The sequence below is a fragment of the Danio rerio genome, chromosome 16 (assembly GCF_052040795.2).
Source record: "Danio rerio strain M-AB ecotype USA chromosome 16, GRCz13ab, whole genome shotgun sequence".
Taxonomy (NCBI): domain Eukaryota; kingdom Metazoa; phylum Chordata; class Actinopteri; order Cypriniformes; family Danionidae; genus Danio; species Danio rerio.
The window spans coordinates 47,493,443-47,512,195 of NC_141036.1; the positions used below are offsets into that span (position 1 = coordinate 47,493,443).

The 18,753-nt window shown below is 34.8% G+C and overlaps 2 protein-coding genes across 3 annotated transcripts; both read right to left on the bottom strand.

Annotated features, from left to right (window-relative positions):
• Nucleotides 1-1,987: 1,987 nt before the first annotated feature.
• On the bottom strand, nt 1,988-12,166 carry psmc4 (proteasome 26S subunit, ATPase 4). Its single transcript, NM_199750.2, is given in 11 exon segments — nt 1,988-2,410; nt 4,969-5,024; nt 5,781-5,949; nt 6,030-6,106; nt 6,852-7,019; nt 7,133-7,226; nt 7,871-7,980; nt 8,683-8,829; nt 9,527-9,713; nt 11,109-11,207; nt 12,065-12,166. Coding segments are annotated over 11 exon segments (1,257 nt in total). The 5' UTR covers nt 12,101-12,166; the 3' UTR covers nt 1,988-2,296.
• Nucleotides 12,167-14,178: 2,012 nt separating this feature from the next.
• si:dkey-199f5.7 lies at nt 14,179-17,115 on the bottom strand. 2 transcript variants are annotated; one of them, XM_087284846.1, is made up of 2 exons: nt 14,435-17,115; nt 14,179-14,337 (listed from the first exon to the last, which is right to left on the bottom strand). In XM_087284846.1, the coding sequence occupies exons 1-2, from the start codon at nt 15,738-15,740 to the stop codon at nt 14,327-14,329; spliced, it is 1,317 nt and encodes a 438-aa protein (XP_087140972.1). In that variant the 5' UTR covers nt 15,741-17,115; the 3' UTR covers nt 14,179-14,326.
• Nucleotides 17,116-18,753: the final 1,638 nt, after the last annotated feature.

Sequence of the window (18,753 nt, forward strand, 5' to 3'; positions counted from 1 at the left end):
CCTGGGCACCCCCTTACACCTCTGGTCTAAGTTGACCTTTACTTGCAAAGTTTCTTATAGTCAGCTAAATGTCTGAAGCAGCAGTCTCAACAGATATTAAGCAGACAGTCTACTAATACTCGAATTGACCACTAAAATAAAGTGTTACCATGTATTCTCTCTTCAATGAAAAAGACAACTTTTACTTTCATTATCGCATCTGTTTGCTAGTTTGTACGGGAGAGCAGAGACGAAGATTTTAGACAGAGATATATTTTTCAGTGGTTTTTAACTGATAAGTGAAGTCTAACAATATCAGGTGTTTTTTTTTGAACAAATGTGGAATAACTTCTAATTAATTTCACTTTAAACAAAACAAAACATTGTTATTTTGACCCCGTCAGCAGGGATGAAAGTAACACACCGGTGGCTCAAAACAAAATTTGCTAGATTTACTGACTTTTATCTTGTTTATTTTTTAAATATATCTGACTATGACCTTGATAATGTTAACTGCAAAGATATTTGTCCTTTATTTTTGCAAAAAATATTAAACTGCATTTTCATTAGGGATGTCCACATCCGATCACATGATCGCAAATTGGCCCTGATAAGTTTCAGACTCGGATGTTATCTCCCGATCAGTACTCTTATGTTCTCATTATTTTTGAACACATCTACAGTTATACGATGGTACAGAGTTTCTTGACTTCACACAGAAACAGGAACACGTGCAGCATGACATCACTTAATTGCAGAGACGCTATTGGTTAAATGCTGGCAAAGTAGAACATGGAAGCAGCTTGAAGCGGAAAGCACGAGTATGTCTGTGGTCTGGAGGTATTATAAAGCTGATGACGACAACAATTCCATAGCCAACTGTGAGATGTGTAAACTTGGGATTGCTTGCTGGGTATTTTAAGTTGAGGTGCTCTTTGTTTTCATATTAGATTTTTTTTATATTTACTGTTGCACTAAAGTCCAAAAGTGAAGAATTTGTGTTATTTATTAGTTGATTATTCAAGCTACCTCACAGAAGTGCTCTGATTGTTACCAGAGTTGTTGAATATTAAAATAAGGTGAATTACATAAAACATAAGGAACATCCTGGATCTGTTTCTTTGCTCTTCTTAATTTTTTGATATGTATAGATGTCTCAAATCCAGTTTCGGTGTTGGTAGACACTCAAAAATCAGATGAATCGGACTCGAGGGCAAAAAAATCTGATCTGATAATCCCTAATTAAAATATTATTTGGCAATATGCATTAATTTTATAAAGCACATGAATGATCTCTAATGTGGAAGTAAAAATAAGATATTGTTATTATCAGTAAGACAGAAATAACAGTGTTACTTTTGTCCCCACAGAAACTCTAGCCATTTAAACGTGGTTTACTATTAAACTGCAAAACTCAAGACATTGCAAACTTAAGGATGTGTTACTGCACTATATACCCAGTAGATTGATCATTAGTGTGACACATGACAAGAGAAACACAACTTGTATAAAGAAAAAATGATCCACTACAATAATTTACTATTTGCACTTAAAAACTGAAAGTCCAACCAAACTGCGGGGCGCGAACCCGAAATTAAGTGATATCTGAAAGCTCCATAAAGACTTGCATGCTGAATGTGCTGTTATAGTCTGGAAAGTGTAGGTTGTCAGTGCTTTGGGAGAAAAAAAAAAAAAAAAAACTGCTTTGTTAATTTTGTCCCTGCTCTCCCCTACTTTTCTGCACTAGTAAATATTTGTACTAGTAAATATAAATGCATTATCTAGATCAGTTTTTGTTCCTACAAATACTGAATTTATGCAAATGCTTTTCCAGTTTTCAGATCCTTCTGTTTTTTTCAATATCATTAATTGTAAGACAGCCTCAGCAGATGCACATTTAAAGCTTTTGCTATCACAGGCATTGATTAATACATAAAATCTAACTATTACCATTTGAAAAAGTCGTATCAGTATCTGCATGGTGAATTGAGACTATCATTTACCAGCATACATTCGGGATGTTATCAAAAACATCTTTATTTAGAGTCATTATGGAAAACATGTTAATGGGTGTCTCTTATTTTCTGTTAAACTGAATACATCAAATGCTCACCAGATGTACAAGTTGGTTTGTTTTTTGACCATTCATATTTTATATACTGTGAATCTGAAATGAGAATCCTGGTACAAGCAGTGCAACCCTGAGGATGTACATCAGGCTTCAAGTGCCCTGTCCTTAGCATTACACTGCAAGTACAAAATAAACGCTGAAACAAACAGAGTTAAGGATAATGTCGATATCTAATCCAGAGGTTTTCTACTTGTAAAACTCGTGCTCCTGCTCGTCTTTCTTGATAACAGTCTTGTAAGCCTTCTCGAAGTCCTTGGCCAGCACAATGTAGCGGTTTTCACGCACAGCCAGCATACCGGCCTGTTTAAAAGAGAAAGGAGGATTCAGTGTAAACAAACCATAAAATTTGGTGACAGCGCCACTTATGGGTCAAGAGTTTTAAACCATTCAATATCCTTTTTTTTTTTTTAACGTACAAATTTGTTAATAACTTTTGACTGCTTCTGCTAATTTTAAAGAAATTGGACTCAAATTATTCCTTAGGTGATGCCAACAAAAACAGGCTTGATGAGCAAATGCAGACCTCTTCTAAAATTTAAACAAGGCTCTGTTTGGTATTTTTAGCACACTTTCTGAGGTAGTCAAAAACACATGATCAGATTGCTTTTGAACTGCAAGCACTCAAGTGGATGAATGACTTAACAATTGTTAAAGGAAGTGTTGTGAGAAAAACCAAACAATCCATTCACGCTTTACTGCATTGTAGCAAAACACAGATAATGATTAAACTCATGACTGTCATCCACAGAGTTTTCATTTATTTGCTTTTTAATAACTTGTAACCCATGTAAAATGGGTTTATTCAGTCAATAGTTGTGAAAATTAGTTATTTATGTTTCATTAATGTACTGCGCTTCCCAAACATAGACTTTACTTGGGTGGGCCACTCAGGTATATTAACGGCCACTAGGCATGGGCTGGTATAGGATTTTGACGGTATGATAACCATGATAAAAAAAAATAATTAATAAAAAAAATAAAAAATTCACGGTTTCATGGTATTGTGATTACAGCTCTAAATAAGTTCTTTATAAATGTCTGGGTAAAAACTAAAGCTTTTTTCCCTCTTTGAACACAAAATATTTTATTTTGAGAAACATTTAAAATATTTTGGAGCAGTAAACATGCCAGCCTAAATAATTCAAATCAATCACTGACTTCTGTTTTCATTAGTTTTAAAGACAAAGATTTCATTACAATTTTAAACGGTGTCTTTGGAGATATTGTTATCCTAAAAAAAAAAAAAAAAATCTTACACATATCGTAGGAACGGTATAGCAGAAAATAATGGCGGTTTTAAAACCTTGACTTTTTTTTAAACTGTGGTTTATCATGAAAACGGTTATCGTCAGCTGCCCAAGTTTTGATGACACTTTTTTACTATTATTTTAATCCTTTGCCACTTTTTCGTTTCCACTCAACACCCAACATTCGCGATGGATTCTGTAGTGGAAAATCTCTCGTTTACTAGTTTCGTTATACGTGCGCAGAACCTGTCAACACTCCCACAGACAGTCTCACATACTCTAAAGACCTACAAAGCTATTTTGGCACTTAAAAAAATAATTTGGACGGAGTTTTTAAATCTCCTAAATGTCCAGGATTTGACTTTTCCTTTGTTTTCTAAAGCTGTTGTTTATCAAATGCGTTTTTGCATTACATTTTATTAAAGCCAACTTTCGCTTTGATTTGCAGCTGACACGCAGTCGCAAGAGAAACATTAAATAAATTTTTTTTTTTTCTAAACGACTCAGAAAAACTTTACTATATAATCGTTAAAGACTAAATGAGTGGTCTAAACTGGCTGCATAATTTATGTACACCATTAGTAATGGTTCATCAATGCATTTGCCTTATTTTAAATAATCTACACATTTTAATTATGCAAATCTTGCCAATTTTAGAGAGAATGTCTGTTTATTCTTTTTCTTTCATTTATTTCTCATTTGCTGATTATTATTTTTTAATTTGATGATGTTGATATATTACATAGGCCATTTTACACGTCTAAAATGCTTTGGCACTCAAGTTTGCTTTTAATTTGAAAGGGAGAAAAGCAGATTTTACCTGTTAGTGGGTGCACATGGCTCATGAACAGGTTAAAAGTAACAAAAATAGTGAATTTCATAATAGTGGTCTTTGTTTTTACTTTAACCCATTGAATAGAAACAGTGTATAACAGTATAAACAGTGTATTTTATCATAATAAATAACATTTTTTAATAAAAAATTTAATTATGTTTTGTTTGTCACTTATAGTTAACTATTTGTGTGATGTGGGTAAAGGGTACGTTTCAATCCAGTTACCACCGCAAATATATTTCAAACCTGTGGGAAGCGCTGATGTATTTACTAAAATTAATTAATAGCAAACAGTACTTTAACATCATTTATTAATGATAGTTCAACATTTACTAATGGACTTTTGAAATTCAACTTCATGCTTGTTATCATTAGTTAATGCACTGTGACATGAATTAACAATGAACAAACTTCTTCATTAACGTTAACAGATAATGCGGAAATATTGTAATAAATGCATCATTTATTATTTGTTTGTGTTAGTAACTGCATTAACATTAACTAATACAAGTACAAATAATGTTTCTAATATCTGTGAAGAGAAGCACACTCATAATGTAAAGAAAATTATTAAAACAGTTATAAATAATGCTGAAACATGCTGCAAAAGTATTTGCTTCAAATGGTTATGCTTAATATAGTGTCAGTAGCACATTTCATTATACATTTCCAAACATTTATGTTGCCATTAATTGTAATACTCCAGAATTTCTGTTCACTGGTGCTTGAATGAATGTTAATAGCATATGAAAAAAAGCATAGATTTTCTAACTCACCTCCTGGCAAATGGAGTTGATATCTGCACCAGAGATCTTGTCAGGCCTGGCAACATCTGGATTTTGGTCAAGGACAAATGCACAATGTTTATTTTCAGCATCATAGCTGCAGCCAATATCTACAGTATTCCTTTAAATAAGATTAAGAGCTTTTCTTGACCTTTTTATATATTTATATTTTGCAGAATTCCTTACCAAGCAGCATATGTTTTTGTTACTAGTGACAAGAAGTATTATTGTTTCTTTTAAAATATATCATTTTAGCCCCAAACGTAATAAAAAAAGAAATCTAATGGATTAAAGGAATAGTTCATCCAAAAGTGAACATAAATTCAGATATATTAGATAAAAATCACAGACCAACCCTCCTTTTTTAACATCTTGGGACCATCTATGGACTATAAGAGAGCTCTTGGTTTTCCTATAAATGATCTTAAATTGTGTTCTGAAGATATATGAAGATCTGAGGTGATTGTAAACAACATGACGGTGAGTAATTCATAACAGAATATACATTTTTGGGTGAATAATACTTCAAAGGGATACTTTACCCAAACATAAACATGTACTCACCATTTACTCTTATTTACTTTTCCCTATTTGCAAAAAAAAAAAAAAAAATGATATTTTCAATAATGTTGGAAATCTGTAACCATCGACCTCCATAGGAAAAAAATGGAAGTCAATGGTTACTGGTTTCTAGTATTTAGAACAAATGAAGGGTCATAAATTGATGACAGATTTGTCAGTTTTGGGTGAACTATCCATTAAAGGTTAATATAATAAGAAAGCTTCATGTTGGGTCAGGATACAGTCCTCCAGGTCGACTTCCTCGGAGAGATTCATCTTGCTGGTGATGGTGGAAAACACCAGACGTTTCTGTCGACGGTCAGGGAGGGGGAACTCAATCTTACGGTCCAATCTACCTGGACGCAGCAGGGCAGGGTCCAGTGTGTCAGCCCTGTTGGTGGCCATGATAACCTGTCATTGAAAGAATAAAACAACGTCAACAATGAGCGAAATTACAACATACAGTAATCAATTACTAGAAATAATCTAACCTTCACGTTCACATTCTGATCAAACCCATCCATTTGATTGAGAAGCTCGAGCAGGATTCTCTGTACTTCTCTGTCAGCTACAAACATGGAAAACAAGACACAATGAGCAAACAGTAACCAAAATCACTACAGAATTAGTAGGCTCTAAATACAGAAAAAAAACTTCTAAAATGAGGAACGATAAGTAAATTATTATAAATTACATATAAAATAAATTATATATTATATAAAGTTTTTAATTTAAGAAGTGTAATATGCTTAAAGCTGCATTTCTACAAAACAATACAGTATAATGTGACTTCATATAATGCTACAGTTTATAATAACTGATTTTAGCATAATTTTTACTGTTATGGCCTATCAGCAGGCTTTATTCCAAACTTCAGTCATGTGATCTTTCTAAAATAATATGTAGAAATAATATTTTGAAAAACAGAAAATTACACATTTTTCAGAATATATTGAGTAATAAAATGAAACCAAATAGACAATCTAGAACAATAAAAATCTGAAGAAAAAAATAATCTAAAACAGAATTAGTGCCTTTAATAATAAAGTGACTTTACTGTCAATGACAAGTTTACTGACAATTATTAAAAGAAAGAAAATGAATGCATCCTTGTTTAATAAAATAGATTTGTGGGGAAAAACAAAACTCCGACAGTCTAAACATTTGAACAGTAGTATAGTGTATGATATCATGAATAATAGTTTATATTATTAATAAAAACAGCAGAATTAAAACCTGACATACATCTACAATAAACAAACAAAAAATGTACAAATATAGCAGGATTTGGTAAAGCTGACAGGGGGACACACCTCCAGTCTGTGCATCAAAACGCTTCGTAGCAATGGCATCGATCTCATCAATGAAGATGATGGCTGGTGCATTCTCTTTGGCCAGCCGAAAGACATCTCGCACCATGCGTGGACCCTCACCAAGATACTTCTGCACAAACTCAGATCCCACCACACGAATAAAAGCCGCTGCAGAACATAAAAACAATTACATAACCCTTTGCTTCTGATCTATTCATTCATTTGCCCTACCACTAAGCTCAATAATAAATCAAAAGGCCTCAAACCACACATAAACCTACCTGTGGTGTGGTGAGCCACAGCTTTGGCCAACATAGTCTTCCCACAGCCAGGTGGGCCATACATGAGCACTCCTCTGGGTGGATCGATACCAATCTGAGAGTAAAAGTGGAAAAATTAGCGGACAAACAAAACTACACAGCTGTTTGTTTTCCTGTTTGCACAATAGGGTTGCACATTATCTCACACTGATATCGCAATGTATTCATCCACAATAGTCACATCGCAAGTTTGAGTCTGAATTATAGTTGACCAGGAGCTACAGAACACTCGATTTGTAGAGTCACTGCTGAGTTTAACCATAATAGAGTGAAAGTTCATCATTCACATGTATTTTAAGGCTTGTGACTGAGCATTTCAAAGGAGTTTAGAACACAAAAATTATGATGTTTAGAAGTTTAACAAAGAGAAGTTGTATTTAATTAATCATACCAAAACATTTTTTTCTTACTTTTAATTTTTTTTACCTCTCTCTAGTCTAAATATCCACATTTCAAAATGAAAACTAGATTTTATCTACCCCAATGGCTGATAAAGATTTCTAGATATTCCAGATAAAAGCATTACATTTTTGTACTCGAATGCTGTTAAGATTCCCCAGAAAACTGTCAGAGAGAGTTATTCAAACCATCTTGTGAAACTGTATTCATATCGCAATATTTTAGAAATCTAGGAAAAACTAAATATTGCAATATCACATTTTTCCAATATCATGACCCTTATTTCACGCAATCACGCACCTGTTTATAGAGCTCAAAATGTGTGAGGGGAAGCTCCACGGCCTCCCTGACCTCCTGTTTCTGGATGTCCATTCCTCCTATGTCCGAGTACAACACATCTGGTTTCTGATCTAGGGTCAAATTAAAAGTAACAAGAGTTAAGAAATAAGATGCAACCAAAATATACAAGCATGGGTTGTAAGTAGAAATATAAGACTGAAGGGCTTTTTTTTGCAAAAACAACCAGCAGGATGTACATTATCCCACTTACTAAACAATACCATAAAACATTGATCTGAACTAGGGATTTGACGGTAACTGGACCACTGCCTTAATGAGATGTCAACCACAGTGATGTGGTTATTACAGTCATCACCCCCCTTTTTAGATTATCATTTATTTTTGCTTGTGAAAGTTTCAGGATAGTATTTTTTTGTGATGGAGGAAAGAACTGTTTTTTTCTGTCAATTGTTAACAGGTTTCTTAAGGTATTAAAATAAACTTTCCGCACAAAATAGAGGGACAGTCCATTAAACATAGCCTCATATTATTGTTATTATTAATTAAATACCAGGTTATATATAAATATATATTTTTTTATTTTTTATTTATTTTTTTTAATTAAATACAAGGCTTGTTAAAAGAATATTTGTTCTTTAAAAGCTGCAGCCTTCACTATCCTACTTGTAGTTCATGGTGAAGCCGGTTAATAGTTTTATGGGATGATATCTGGGAATAACATGCTTTGGAACATCCTGATTGACCAATCCGAACCAAGAATTCCAGAGATCCATGAAATGATTTAGAATGAAGAAATGTATGTTTAAGAATACCTGAAGTGAGCATCATGATGCTGCTGTCCGCTTCTGGAGGCAGAACGTCCACCAGAGCATTGCTGTGCTTGTGCAGAGCAACAGAGGCATTGGGCTTCAGCAGCTCTCGGTCAATTGTGCTCAGAATTCGAACATAGTAATTAGAGCCTGCGGAAAAAAGCCATGTTATTATTCAGAGATGAATCAATTCGATTTTGTAAAGCAACTGGCAGAGGATTTCATCCAAAGCAACTTAAATTTAGGGCAGGAAGATTTTGGAGAAACACAGTATTATGTTGTTGTGCCTTTGTTTTGACTTGAATATTTGTAGAGAAATGAATAATTCTAATGTGAGTGAGGTCATTTTGTGAGGGAGCTTAATTGCAATGAAAATAAACAAAGTAAAATAATATATTATTGCTACTTGCTTTCATAAAGCATATTACCTACTGATGTGACCAGCTTAGTATAATTATGAATCATTTTTAAGAGTTTCCTGCCATTGAAAAAAATAGATTATTAAACAAAACAACAAATTATTGTAATGACATTATCGGCTGGAAAAAAAAACATTATTTAAAGAATTAAAAACTTTTTTTTTTTTAACTATTTTTAAGTATTTTGCAAATATACTCTGTGCTTTCTAAGAGGTTGTATTCATTGTCATGCACACAGTCAATATTGGTTTGTAAATACTGTAAACACTCAATACTGGTACTGCATTAAATTAAATGGCAACCAGCATGATGTGATCCTCATGGCACAACATTAAAATAACTTTATTCTGATGTATTTTGATGCAGCCCTGCTTCTTACGTCAACAGTTAAACCATCCCCTCCATCATATACAGATCGATCTTCTGACCTGTGGTTGAGCCCACAATAGCTGTATTCTGGTCGACGGCCTCTAGGAACTGCCCAATGACCAGAGGGATGCTTTGTATCCTCTTCACCTCCTCTTGGGCATGAAGGAACTCCTTCTTGAGATTCTTCTGTTCATCTTTAATGTATTCCTCCTGCACCTCCAAAAACTCCAATTCCTGCTGCAACTTCTGCAGTGTGCAAATGAGAGTCAATTAATAAGCATGGTGGTGCGGATATACAATGGTTTATATTGTGAAAGACAAGAAGCATTTATACTGCATCTTACCTTCATAATGCATACTACAGCAGTACAGTTTTTCTTATTTCATGACCATTTGATCATAAATAATTTTAATTTTATAATAGTCAATAACTTAACTAAATCCATATTGTATATAATCAGCAGTTTGTCAATGAGTAATTGAGGGGAAGTCTAACTCACACACATTATATACAAATTGTTTTCCTAACAGAAATGTTTATGTATCTCTTATATGTCTAAATACACCCGGGGTTCGTACTTCGTACCTCACTTAAATGATCTAAGATGATGTGACAGATCCTGGATCTTTTAATCTTGATAACCGATTTCTGGCTAATTTATGAAATCATAAATGATCATTATAAAATGATGATCAGCAATGCAACAATTGGCTGACAGCACAGCAGTGTAATGACATCAGCTGATTAATTTTAAATTATCCATGTGAGCAATAAAACTCATATGAACAGTTTGTTAAATGTGACAAGCAATAACTTTCCACCTTTGTTGTGGACTGCAGGCGTTACACTTTCATGTGTCGAGTATTTTGCAATTTATTTAGTTTACATTTAAGTCGGATATTCTTTATTATAGTAGCCTATTCAAGTTTTTTAATCGGCGCAAGGAATATTTGGCTGTTTAAATTTATTTTGCATCAACAAAGCATTTTGATATTGGTTAAGGTATCAGCAACTTTTGCAAAGCATCAAATCACCGTCATATTGGCTGTCAAAACATGCATTTTGACTGCATAAATTATTATTCCTTTAAAAAAAAAAATAAACTGTTGAATATTGTGCATGTCTATTATCATACACAAATTGTACTAAAGCTGGTACATTAAAATAGTACACATTTGTGTCTAAAAAGTCCATATTAATAAAACCCTAATTAATAAATAATAATACTGATAAATAATTCCCTTAGGGGGAACCACCTTGTGACAGTTTTTGCACTTTTATTGTGAAGTGCAGATTGAATTTTTAACTATCTATCTATCTATCTATCTATCAACTTTTTACTGTTTTTCCAAGTGTATACACCTACAACTGTAAGAAAATATCAGCATTCGGTACATACTTTCAGTATTACCTTTGCTTGAAATGACCCGATTTAATTCTGTTTATATGAAATAAGCCTGCTCCTGGAATGGTTTGAGCTACCAGAACTGCTATGACGACAACAACTCTCAGATAAGTTTTGTAGAACGAAATGATCCTGGATCGTGTAAAATCTTCAATAACCAAATCCAGCTAATTGAGTAATCCACATACAAACAACGGACCCCTGAAGGTTAAAAAAAGAAAGAAAACATAAAAACCTTATATATGCTGTAAAGATCCTCCAGATCTTCTGGTTCTGGTGCCAAGAAAGACAAGCCGGTCTGTGGCCTGGAATTCAGCAGGGCCGGCACATCATCCTGGAAAAAAACAAATAAATAAATAAATAAAAAACATGTAGAATCAAAACATTATTACAGAAACATTAATCTGAGTTAAACCTGAAACATTTCAATTAAATCTAAACGTCATGAACTTTTTTTTAATAAAAAAATTCTTAAGTCCATATTCTTTCTGTTGCTGTTCTTTATTAAATTAAAAAATCTAAGCTTTAGTATGGCTTTTATGTATAAAAACAAACGACATCTAAACGAGTATCACACAGAATTTACAAGAAACAAAATCCAGTAATGCATTGATTTAGTCAAACCGTTATCGTCAAAAACACTCATGTCAATAACATACATATTATTATATACATGTGTTCATTCGAATTCGATAGCATTACCAGCATAATGTTATGGTGTAACTGTTAAAACACAGGTTAGTACATGTCTAACGATATATTTAACGTAACTAACTCACAAACACAGCTCATTGCTATGCTAACGTTACATGGCTAACCAAGACCTCAACTGATGTTTCATTTTGCAACACAAATATATGAACTTCATGTCAGTATTTTTGTAAAATATACATATACAGAACAAACATGGGCAAAAGAAACTATAATTTGACAGGCTCACTGTGATCTGGCTATCTGCTATAAATCGAGCACACATGCTAACATTAGCCGCTGTCAGAGAATGGCATGACTGAGCATTTGCTGCTAGCTGAATGAATCGGCATCTTCTCATCAGTTATTTTACGCTGCAGACACGTGTTCTTGTCATATATGGGCATTGTTTGCATAGACTAGAAACATTTATATACGATCAAACTGTTTAGGCCAGCCTTGTAAGAGTAAAATTGTTAAAATTACATCATAAGATCTCACCTGAGGTTTCTCAACCAACACTCCACCGTCCTCCATGTTTGCTTGTAGCACATGACGTCACGACGTGGGATGTAAATCAATTTCCGCAAATAACCACCGGGTCCTAAAGGCCACCTATCAATCTCTGCTTTGTTGACAGGTTGACACTGTGAAGAATGATATAGACATATTTATTCGGCAGCGATGTTAGTAAATTGCTCAAAATTACAGTAAAGATTAAATGTCTAAATACTCAATAATACATGCTATTAATTTGAGTATTTTCCATTAAAGAATCCCAAGCATAAGTTGCATGAATATGTATAGCATGGTTGTCACAAAACATTATGCATTCTTTTACATTATTATAAATATTTTCAAAATAAAACAGCCTATTTCAACTTTTTTTTAAAAACTGCTTGTAGTTTTTTTTTTTATATCTGTGTGTGTGTGTGTGTGTGTGTGTGTAAACAACAGTGATATCTTGAATAATGTACCAAATCAATGCATTTGCATTGGCAATGCATTTTGTTTATTAATTCATTTTCCTTCAGCTCAGTCCCTTTATTCATCAGGGGTTGTCACAGCGGAATGAACTGCCAACCTATTCACCATGTTTTACACAGCGGATGCCCTTACAGCTGCAACCTAGTACTGGGAAACACACACATAGACTCTCACATGCGCGCACACACACACACACACACACACAGATACACTACAGCCAATTTAGTTTCTTTAATTCACCTGTAAAGCATTTCTTTGGACCGGGGGAAACCGTACCCAAAGGAAGCCCACATGAACGAGGAGAACATGCAAACTCCACATAGAATTGCCAACTGACTAAGCCAGAACTCAAACCAGTGACCTTCTTGCTGTGAGGCGATTGTGCTAACCACTGTCACTGTGTCGCCATCCTTTTCTTCATCTTTTATCATATTACACAATTGTGTTTTGTTTTTTAAGCCTATGTGTGTTTTTATTTTTAGAATAATTTGACTCTAAATGTGGATGAAACAAGCATGTTCTCCTGCTTCAAAACATAAAATTTATTAACTTCATTAAGCAGATATTTCTGAAGCTGACCATTTCAATGTGGCGATGTCATTGGCCAATAAGCATTTCCTGCTTGTTGTCAAACTATTTCATGTAACAAGAGGCAATTCAATCATATCTTATGTTAAAGAAGCTGCCATAACATTATTTATTATCACTATGTGGCTCTTTCTGGATTCTCTGAGGCTACATTGTAAAGCCCAAAAAGTTAAGGTGACTCAAACCATTTGAGGAAAACGATTGCTACAAACCATTTAAGTTAAAAAACTAATCTATATGAGTGCTGTGAACTTACTTCATTTGAGTTGAAGTAATGAGGTATTACTTTAACTCATTACCTTCAACATTGAGTTCAAAACTCTTTTTAGATAATTAGAATTAACTTTCAGTCAGTTTTTCGTTAACGACACTCATTTCATTTCATAAAGTTGACTCCTGGGTTTTACAGTGTATAGAAATTAAAAATGTAAAACAGGAAATAGGTTAGGACCATTATTATTGTTTCCCTCAAAATGATCTTGTATACTTGGACACATATGAACAAAGCTGAAGTTTAAATTCAAAAAACATCTCTTGCTTTGCTTTAAAAATATATATATTTTTTATTTTTAAAAATGAAAAATGGAGTCTCCCTAGAACACAAACTGTTAATAGAAAACAAGAGGAGACATTAAGAGACCTCTAACTCCCTTAAGCCTTTTAATATTATAACCAAATGTAATCAAAATGTACACATAATAACTACATGCATTCTGCCTTTTACACGTTATTTTCATTAATACCAATTGCTATCTGTTTAACAGGCTGACATATTGCTAGGCTGCATTGTTAACATTATCTTTGAGTATAATAAGTATATAACTGTCAAATCAAATGATCAGCTTTGTTTTATCTATGTCCAGCGATTGAACTTTTTAAAGTTATAGGTGAAATTGAAATGGTGAATTGACATGTTTCTTGATGGTTTGATGTTTAATGGACAACAATATGATTTTCTTGACGCTCAAAGAACTGTTTAGTTAAAAACACAAAGACACTTTAAGAGCATTAAAACATTTGAAGATCAATAAATGCACAAATATTTTTTCAATATTCAATTTATTGATGCACAAAGGAAGATTTGTAGCAGTTCTGTAAACTCAAAAACAGACTGCAGAGGGGAATCTTGACAGCAGACGTGGGTTACTTTTTGCTGGCTGAGCCCTCTTCGTCCTGACATCCTCATCCTCAAATGGACACTGAAAACACATGAGAACTTTAATCACAACACCACAGACACATGGGTTAGTATCAGAACAGGCATATTAGTGAACAGAGGGACACGTACAGACTCACGCTTGTTCACTAGTCGACTTGTAAAGCCTGGCAGTCTGGGTAAGGAAAGTTGAGGCTTCACTTTCAGATCAGACGAACATGAAGGGAGTTCATCGAAAGGCTTTACAGAAACACAGCTTGGCTTCAATACAGACAAGCGTGTGGGAGCAGCAACATGATGCTGGCGGAGAGGTGTAGGTTTGACCATCCTCACTGCTGGACTCCCAGAATGTGCCAGAGGAGATGAAGAGTGGTCAACACCGGCGTTCAGGTCAGACAGAGGGAAGCTGATGTTTTTCACAGACACTTCAGTCTTGTGTTTAGGAGAGCTCATGCTGCGTTCTGGAGGTCCGTTTGTGAAGCTCTGCTTGTTGACAGGCTTCACATGAACTCGGTGTGGCTCCAGAAGAGGCAGGTTTGAGCACACAGCAGCTGACTGCCGGTGGAGAGGCAAGCGTTTATCCATCCTTACTGCTCTACTTCCAGATGGAGGCAGAACAGATGAGGGCCGGTCAACACGGACATTCAGGCCAGACACACATGAAGGGAAGGGGAAGTCTTTCACTGAGACCTTCCTCTGAGTGTTAGAAGTGCTCGCTCTACACTTAGGAGGTCCATCAGTGAACTTCTGTCTACTGACAGGTTTCACAGGAACACCTTTTGCCTTCACAACAGGCACATCCTCCTTCATCTTCATCTCAACGCTGTCATTCAGATCAGACACACATGCAGGGTAGCTGATGTTTCTCACTGAAACCTTCACCTGATGTTTTGGAGGTCCATCTGTGAAGCTCTGCTGGTTGACAGGCTTCACATGATACTTGGACTCCAGAACAGGCGGGTTTGAGAGCACAGCAACAGACTGCTGGCGGTGAGGCGTATGTGTGTCCATCCTCACTGCTGGACTCCCAGAATTAGGAGAATGGTCAACACTAGTCAGGTCAGACGGGTAGCAGATGTCTTTCACCGAAACCTTCATCTGAGGTCTAGGAGTGCTCACTGCTCTAGTTTTCAGATGTCCATCTGTAAAGATCTGCTTTTTGACACACTTCACAGGAACAGTTTTTGGCTTCAGAGCAGGCAGGATTGAGCGCCTGGCAATCAGTTGCCGACAGAGAGGAGTAAGCTGCTCAATCCTCAGTGTTCGACTCCCAGAACGAAGCAGAACAGAGGAGGAAGGCTCAACACTGGCATTTAGGCCAGACTCAGAGGAACCACAGCTGATGTTTTTCGCTGAAACCTCCATATTTGTAGGAGAGTTCACTCCTCGATGTTCTGGGGGGTGTGGCAGGACCTGACTAGAACTTTTTTGTTTTTTGAACCACATATTGACAGACTAAAGTCAAGATTTTATCGCAACAAAAGTAGCTTGAACGTGCCGTAAGCAGCGATCACGAGTGAAATGCGGTGAAACTCTCGTTCTGATGATGATGTAAATGTTCTTTTAGAATGTTCGCGTCATTTCAAGCTCGTGACGTTCTTTCAGACATCATCTTAAATCTCATTAAGTATATTTAATAATATATAAGTGTTAAAATATACCCTGAACGCATATTTTGCACCTCGGTTTTAATACCGCAGTCAGATTTGTATCTGACTCGCATAAGTGAAATTGTGGCTCCCTCTAGAGGTAAAATTCGGCTTTTGCTAGCTCAGATTTTATATTGGCTCAGACACGGTTGCAGCCGGTAGTTAAGAATTAAATTATGTATTAAATTTCCCATGAATTGTATTTTATTAACGTCTACCCCTACCCCAAGCCTAAACCCAAGCGTCATAGTAATGTAAAGACAGTAGTTGTACGAGTTGTTGAGTATTATTTATGTTACTTATTAAATTACCCAATAAATCCAATAAATAAACCCTTAATGCAACCGTCACAGTGGTATAAAAATATGAATTATTGCTATACAGTGTCACAAAATGATGCTGTTTTAATCTGATCCGAAGCTGTATCTTCTCTAGACTTAGCTTCTCATGTATCTTCTCAAAACAGTAATAAAAACAATAATAATCAGTATATTTACAATTATTCATTTATAATAACCCCCCCCCCTCTGTCTCTCTCTCTCTCTCTCTCTCTCTCTCTCTCTCTTTCTCTCTCAATAATTGCTTTGTTGGTATGACAAATGTTACAAATCAAATTGCCAAAGCATTTATAGAGTTTACATTAAAAAGGACATGCCTATTAAAAAAAAAACATAGTAAACAAAGTGTGTGTGTGTGTGTGTGTTTGTGTGTGTGTGTGTGTGTAAGAGAGAGAAACATCTTGAATTATTAGATCAATGCAGTTTGCACTGCATGCATTTTATTAACTTTTTTTAGATTTTATTGTGAGCAGCATGGCGGCACAGAGGGTAGCACTATCACTTCACAGCAAGAAGGTTGCTGGTTCAAGCCTCAGCTGGGTCAGTTAGCGTTTCAGTGTGGAGTTTGCATGTTCTCCTTGTGTTGGTGTGGGTTTCCTCTGGGTGCTCCGGTTTCCTCCACAGTCCAAAGCCATGCGGTACAGGTGAATTGGATAAGCTAAATTGTCCGTAGTGAATGAGTGTGTATGAATGTTTCCAAGTGTTTTGCAGCTGGAAGGGCATCCGCTGTGTAAAACATATGCTGGATTAGCTGGCGGTTCATTCTGCTGTGGCGACCTCAGATTAATAAAGGGATTAAGCCAAAAAGAAAATTAATGAATAAATATTTTTTTGTATTTCATTTTTTTTGTTCTATTTGTGTTTTTTATGTGTGTTTTTATTTTTAAATCACTTTCATATTTATTTATTTTTTTATTTTTTTAAGTTAACTTAGTTGTTTTATTAAATCTACTAAAATTTAAGTGGATTAAACATATTTCCAATATTTTTATTGCATTTTTTTCAGATATTATACAAACTTACAAATGTATATGAAAAATAGAAGTCCTATCAGCAAAGAGATCACATGAAATACATAGCAATAAAAACAAGAAATCTGTAGAATTCCTAAAACAAACTTACACTTCTCTACCCCCTTCTATGCACCATCCCTCCCATCTCCCCCTCCCTATTTTCTGAGGCCTTCAATAAGTATGTAACGCTGAATCAAGACACTGACAAATAAATAATAAGCCATTTGAAAAAAATTATAAATAAAATAAATAAAAATAAATATATAGGTAAATACAGAGGATGAAAATGTAAAATAAAAACTAGAAGTCTCTCTTTCTCCCTTTTGAAATTCTAGTCAACAGTTCCTGAAATGTTAAGGTTTTCAATGACTGACAGTATGGGACTGTTTTGTTAAAGGAGTTTAGTGATCCTTTAAAACAATGTCTCAGTTTCTCAAGATGCAATTAAGAGCCTCTTTAATTCAGTGTTCTGATGATGGAGGGGACACATGTTTCACTTTCATATTTATTTTATATTAGAAATATTTATTATTTATTTATTTTTAGAATAGTTTGATATGACTACATCTGGATGTAATAAAATGTTTTCCTGTTTAAAAAAAAAACAAATAATATTAAATCATTTCTTGAAGAAGACATTTCTATGATGATTTGTTGGGCGATCGATTGCATGATTGATTGATTGTTTGATTGATTGATTTATTGATTTTTTTGAATACCAGATATTCTATAAAATGTTATATTCTTTGATAAATAGAACATTTGAACAAAGATGAAGTTTAAATTCAAAAACATTTATTGCTTTATTTGAAAAATAATCGCTTTTCTCTTCATGTCTGCATGTGCAAGAGTCACTGTGTAACAAACTGTTTTAGAAAGCCAGAGGAGACATGAAGAGAACCCAAACCCCCTTAAACCCTACACTGTAAAAAAAAAACTGTTTACTTTCCAAACTTTTACTGTTTCAATTGACATTTTTTCCAGGTTATTCTGAAATTTTATAATATATATTTTTTTATATCTCATATATTTCCTGACACGTAATATTTTATTCATTTGTTTATTTTCCTTTGACTTATTCCTTTTATTCATCAGAGATCACCACAGCGGAATGAACCACCAACTTATCCAGCATACGTTTCAGTGGAGGCCCTTCCAGCTGCAAGTGCTGGGAAACATCCAGTACACACACATACACTACAGACAATTTAGCATATTCAATTCCCCTATATACTGCATGTCTTTGGACTTGTGGGGGTAATCGGAGCACCCGGAGGAAACCCATGTGAACACGGGGAGAACATGCAAACTTCCACACAGAAATGCCAACTAACCCAGCCAGCCGGGACTTGAATCAGCTTCTTGCTGTAAGGCGACAGCGCTAACCACCGAGCCACCGTGTCGCCAATTAATATTTTATTTTTGACAAATTACTCTGTGAAATAAATAAGCTAATTGG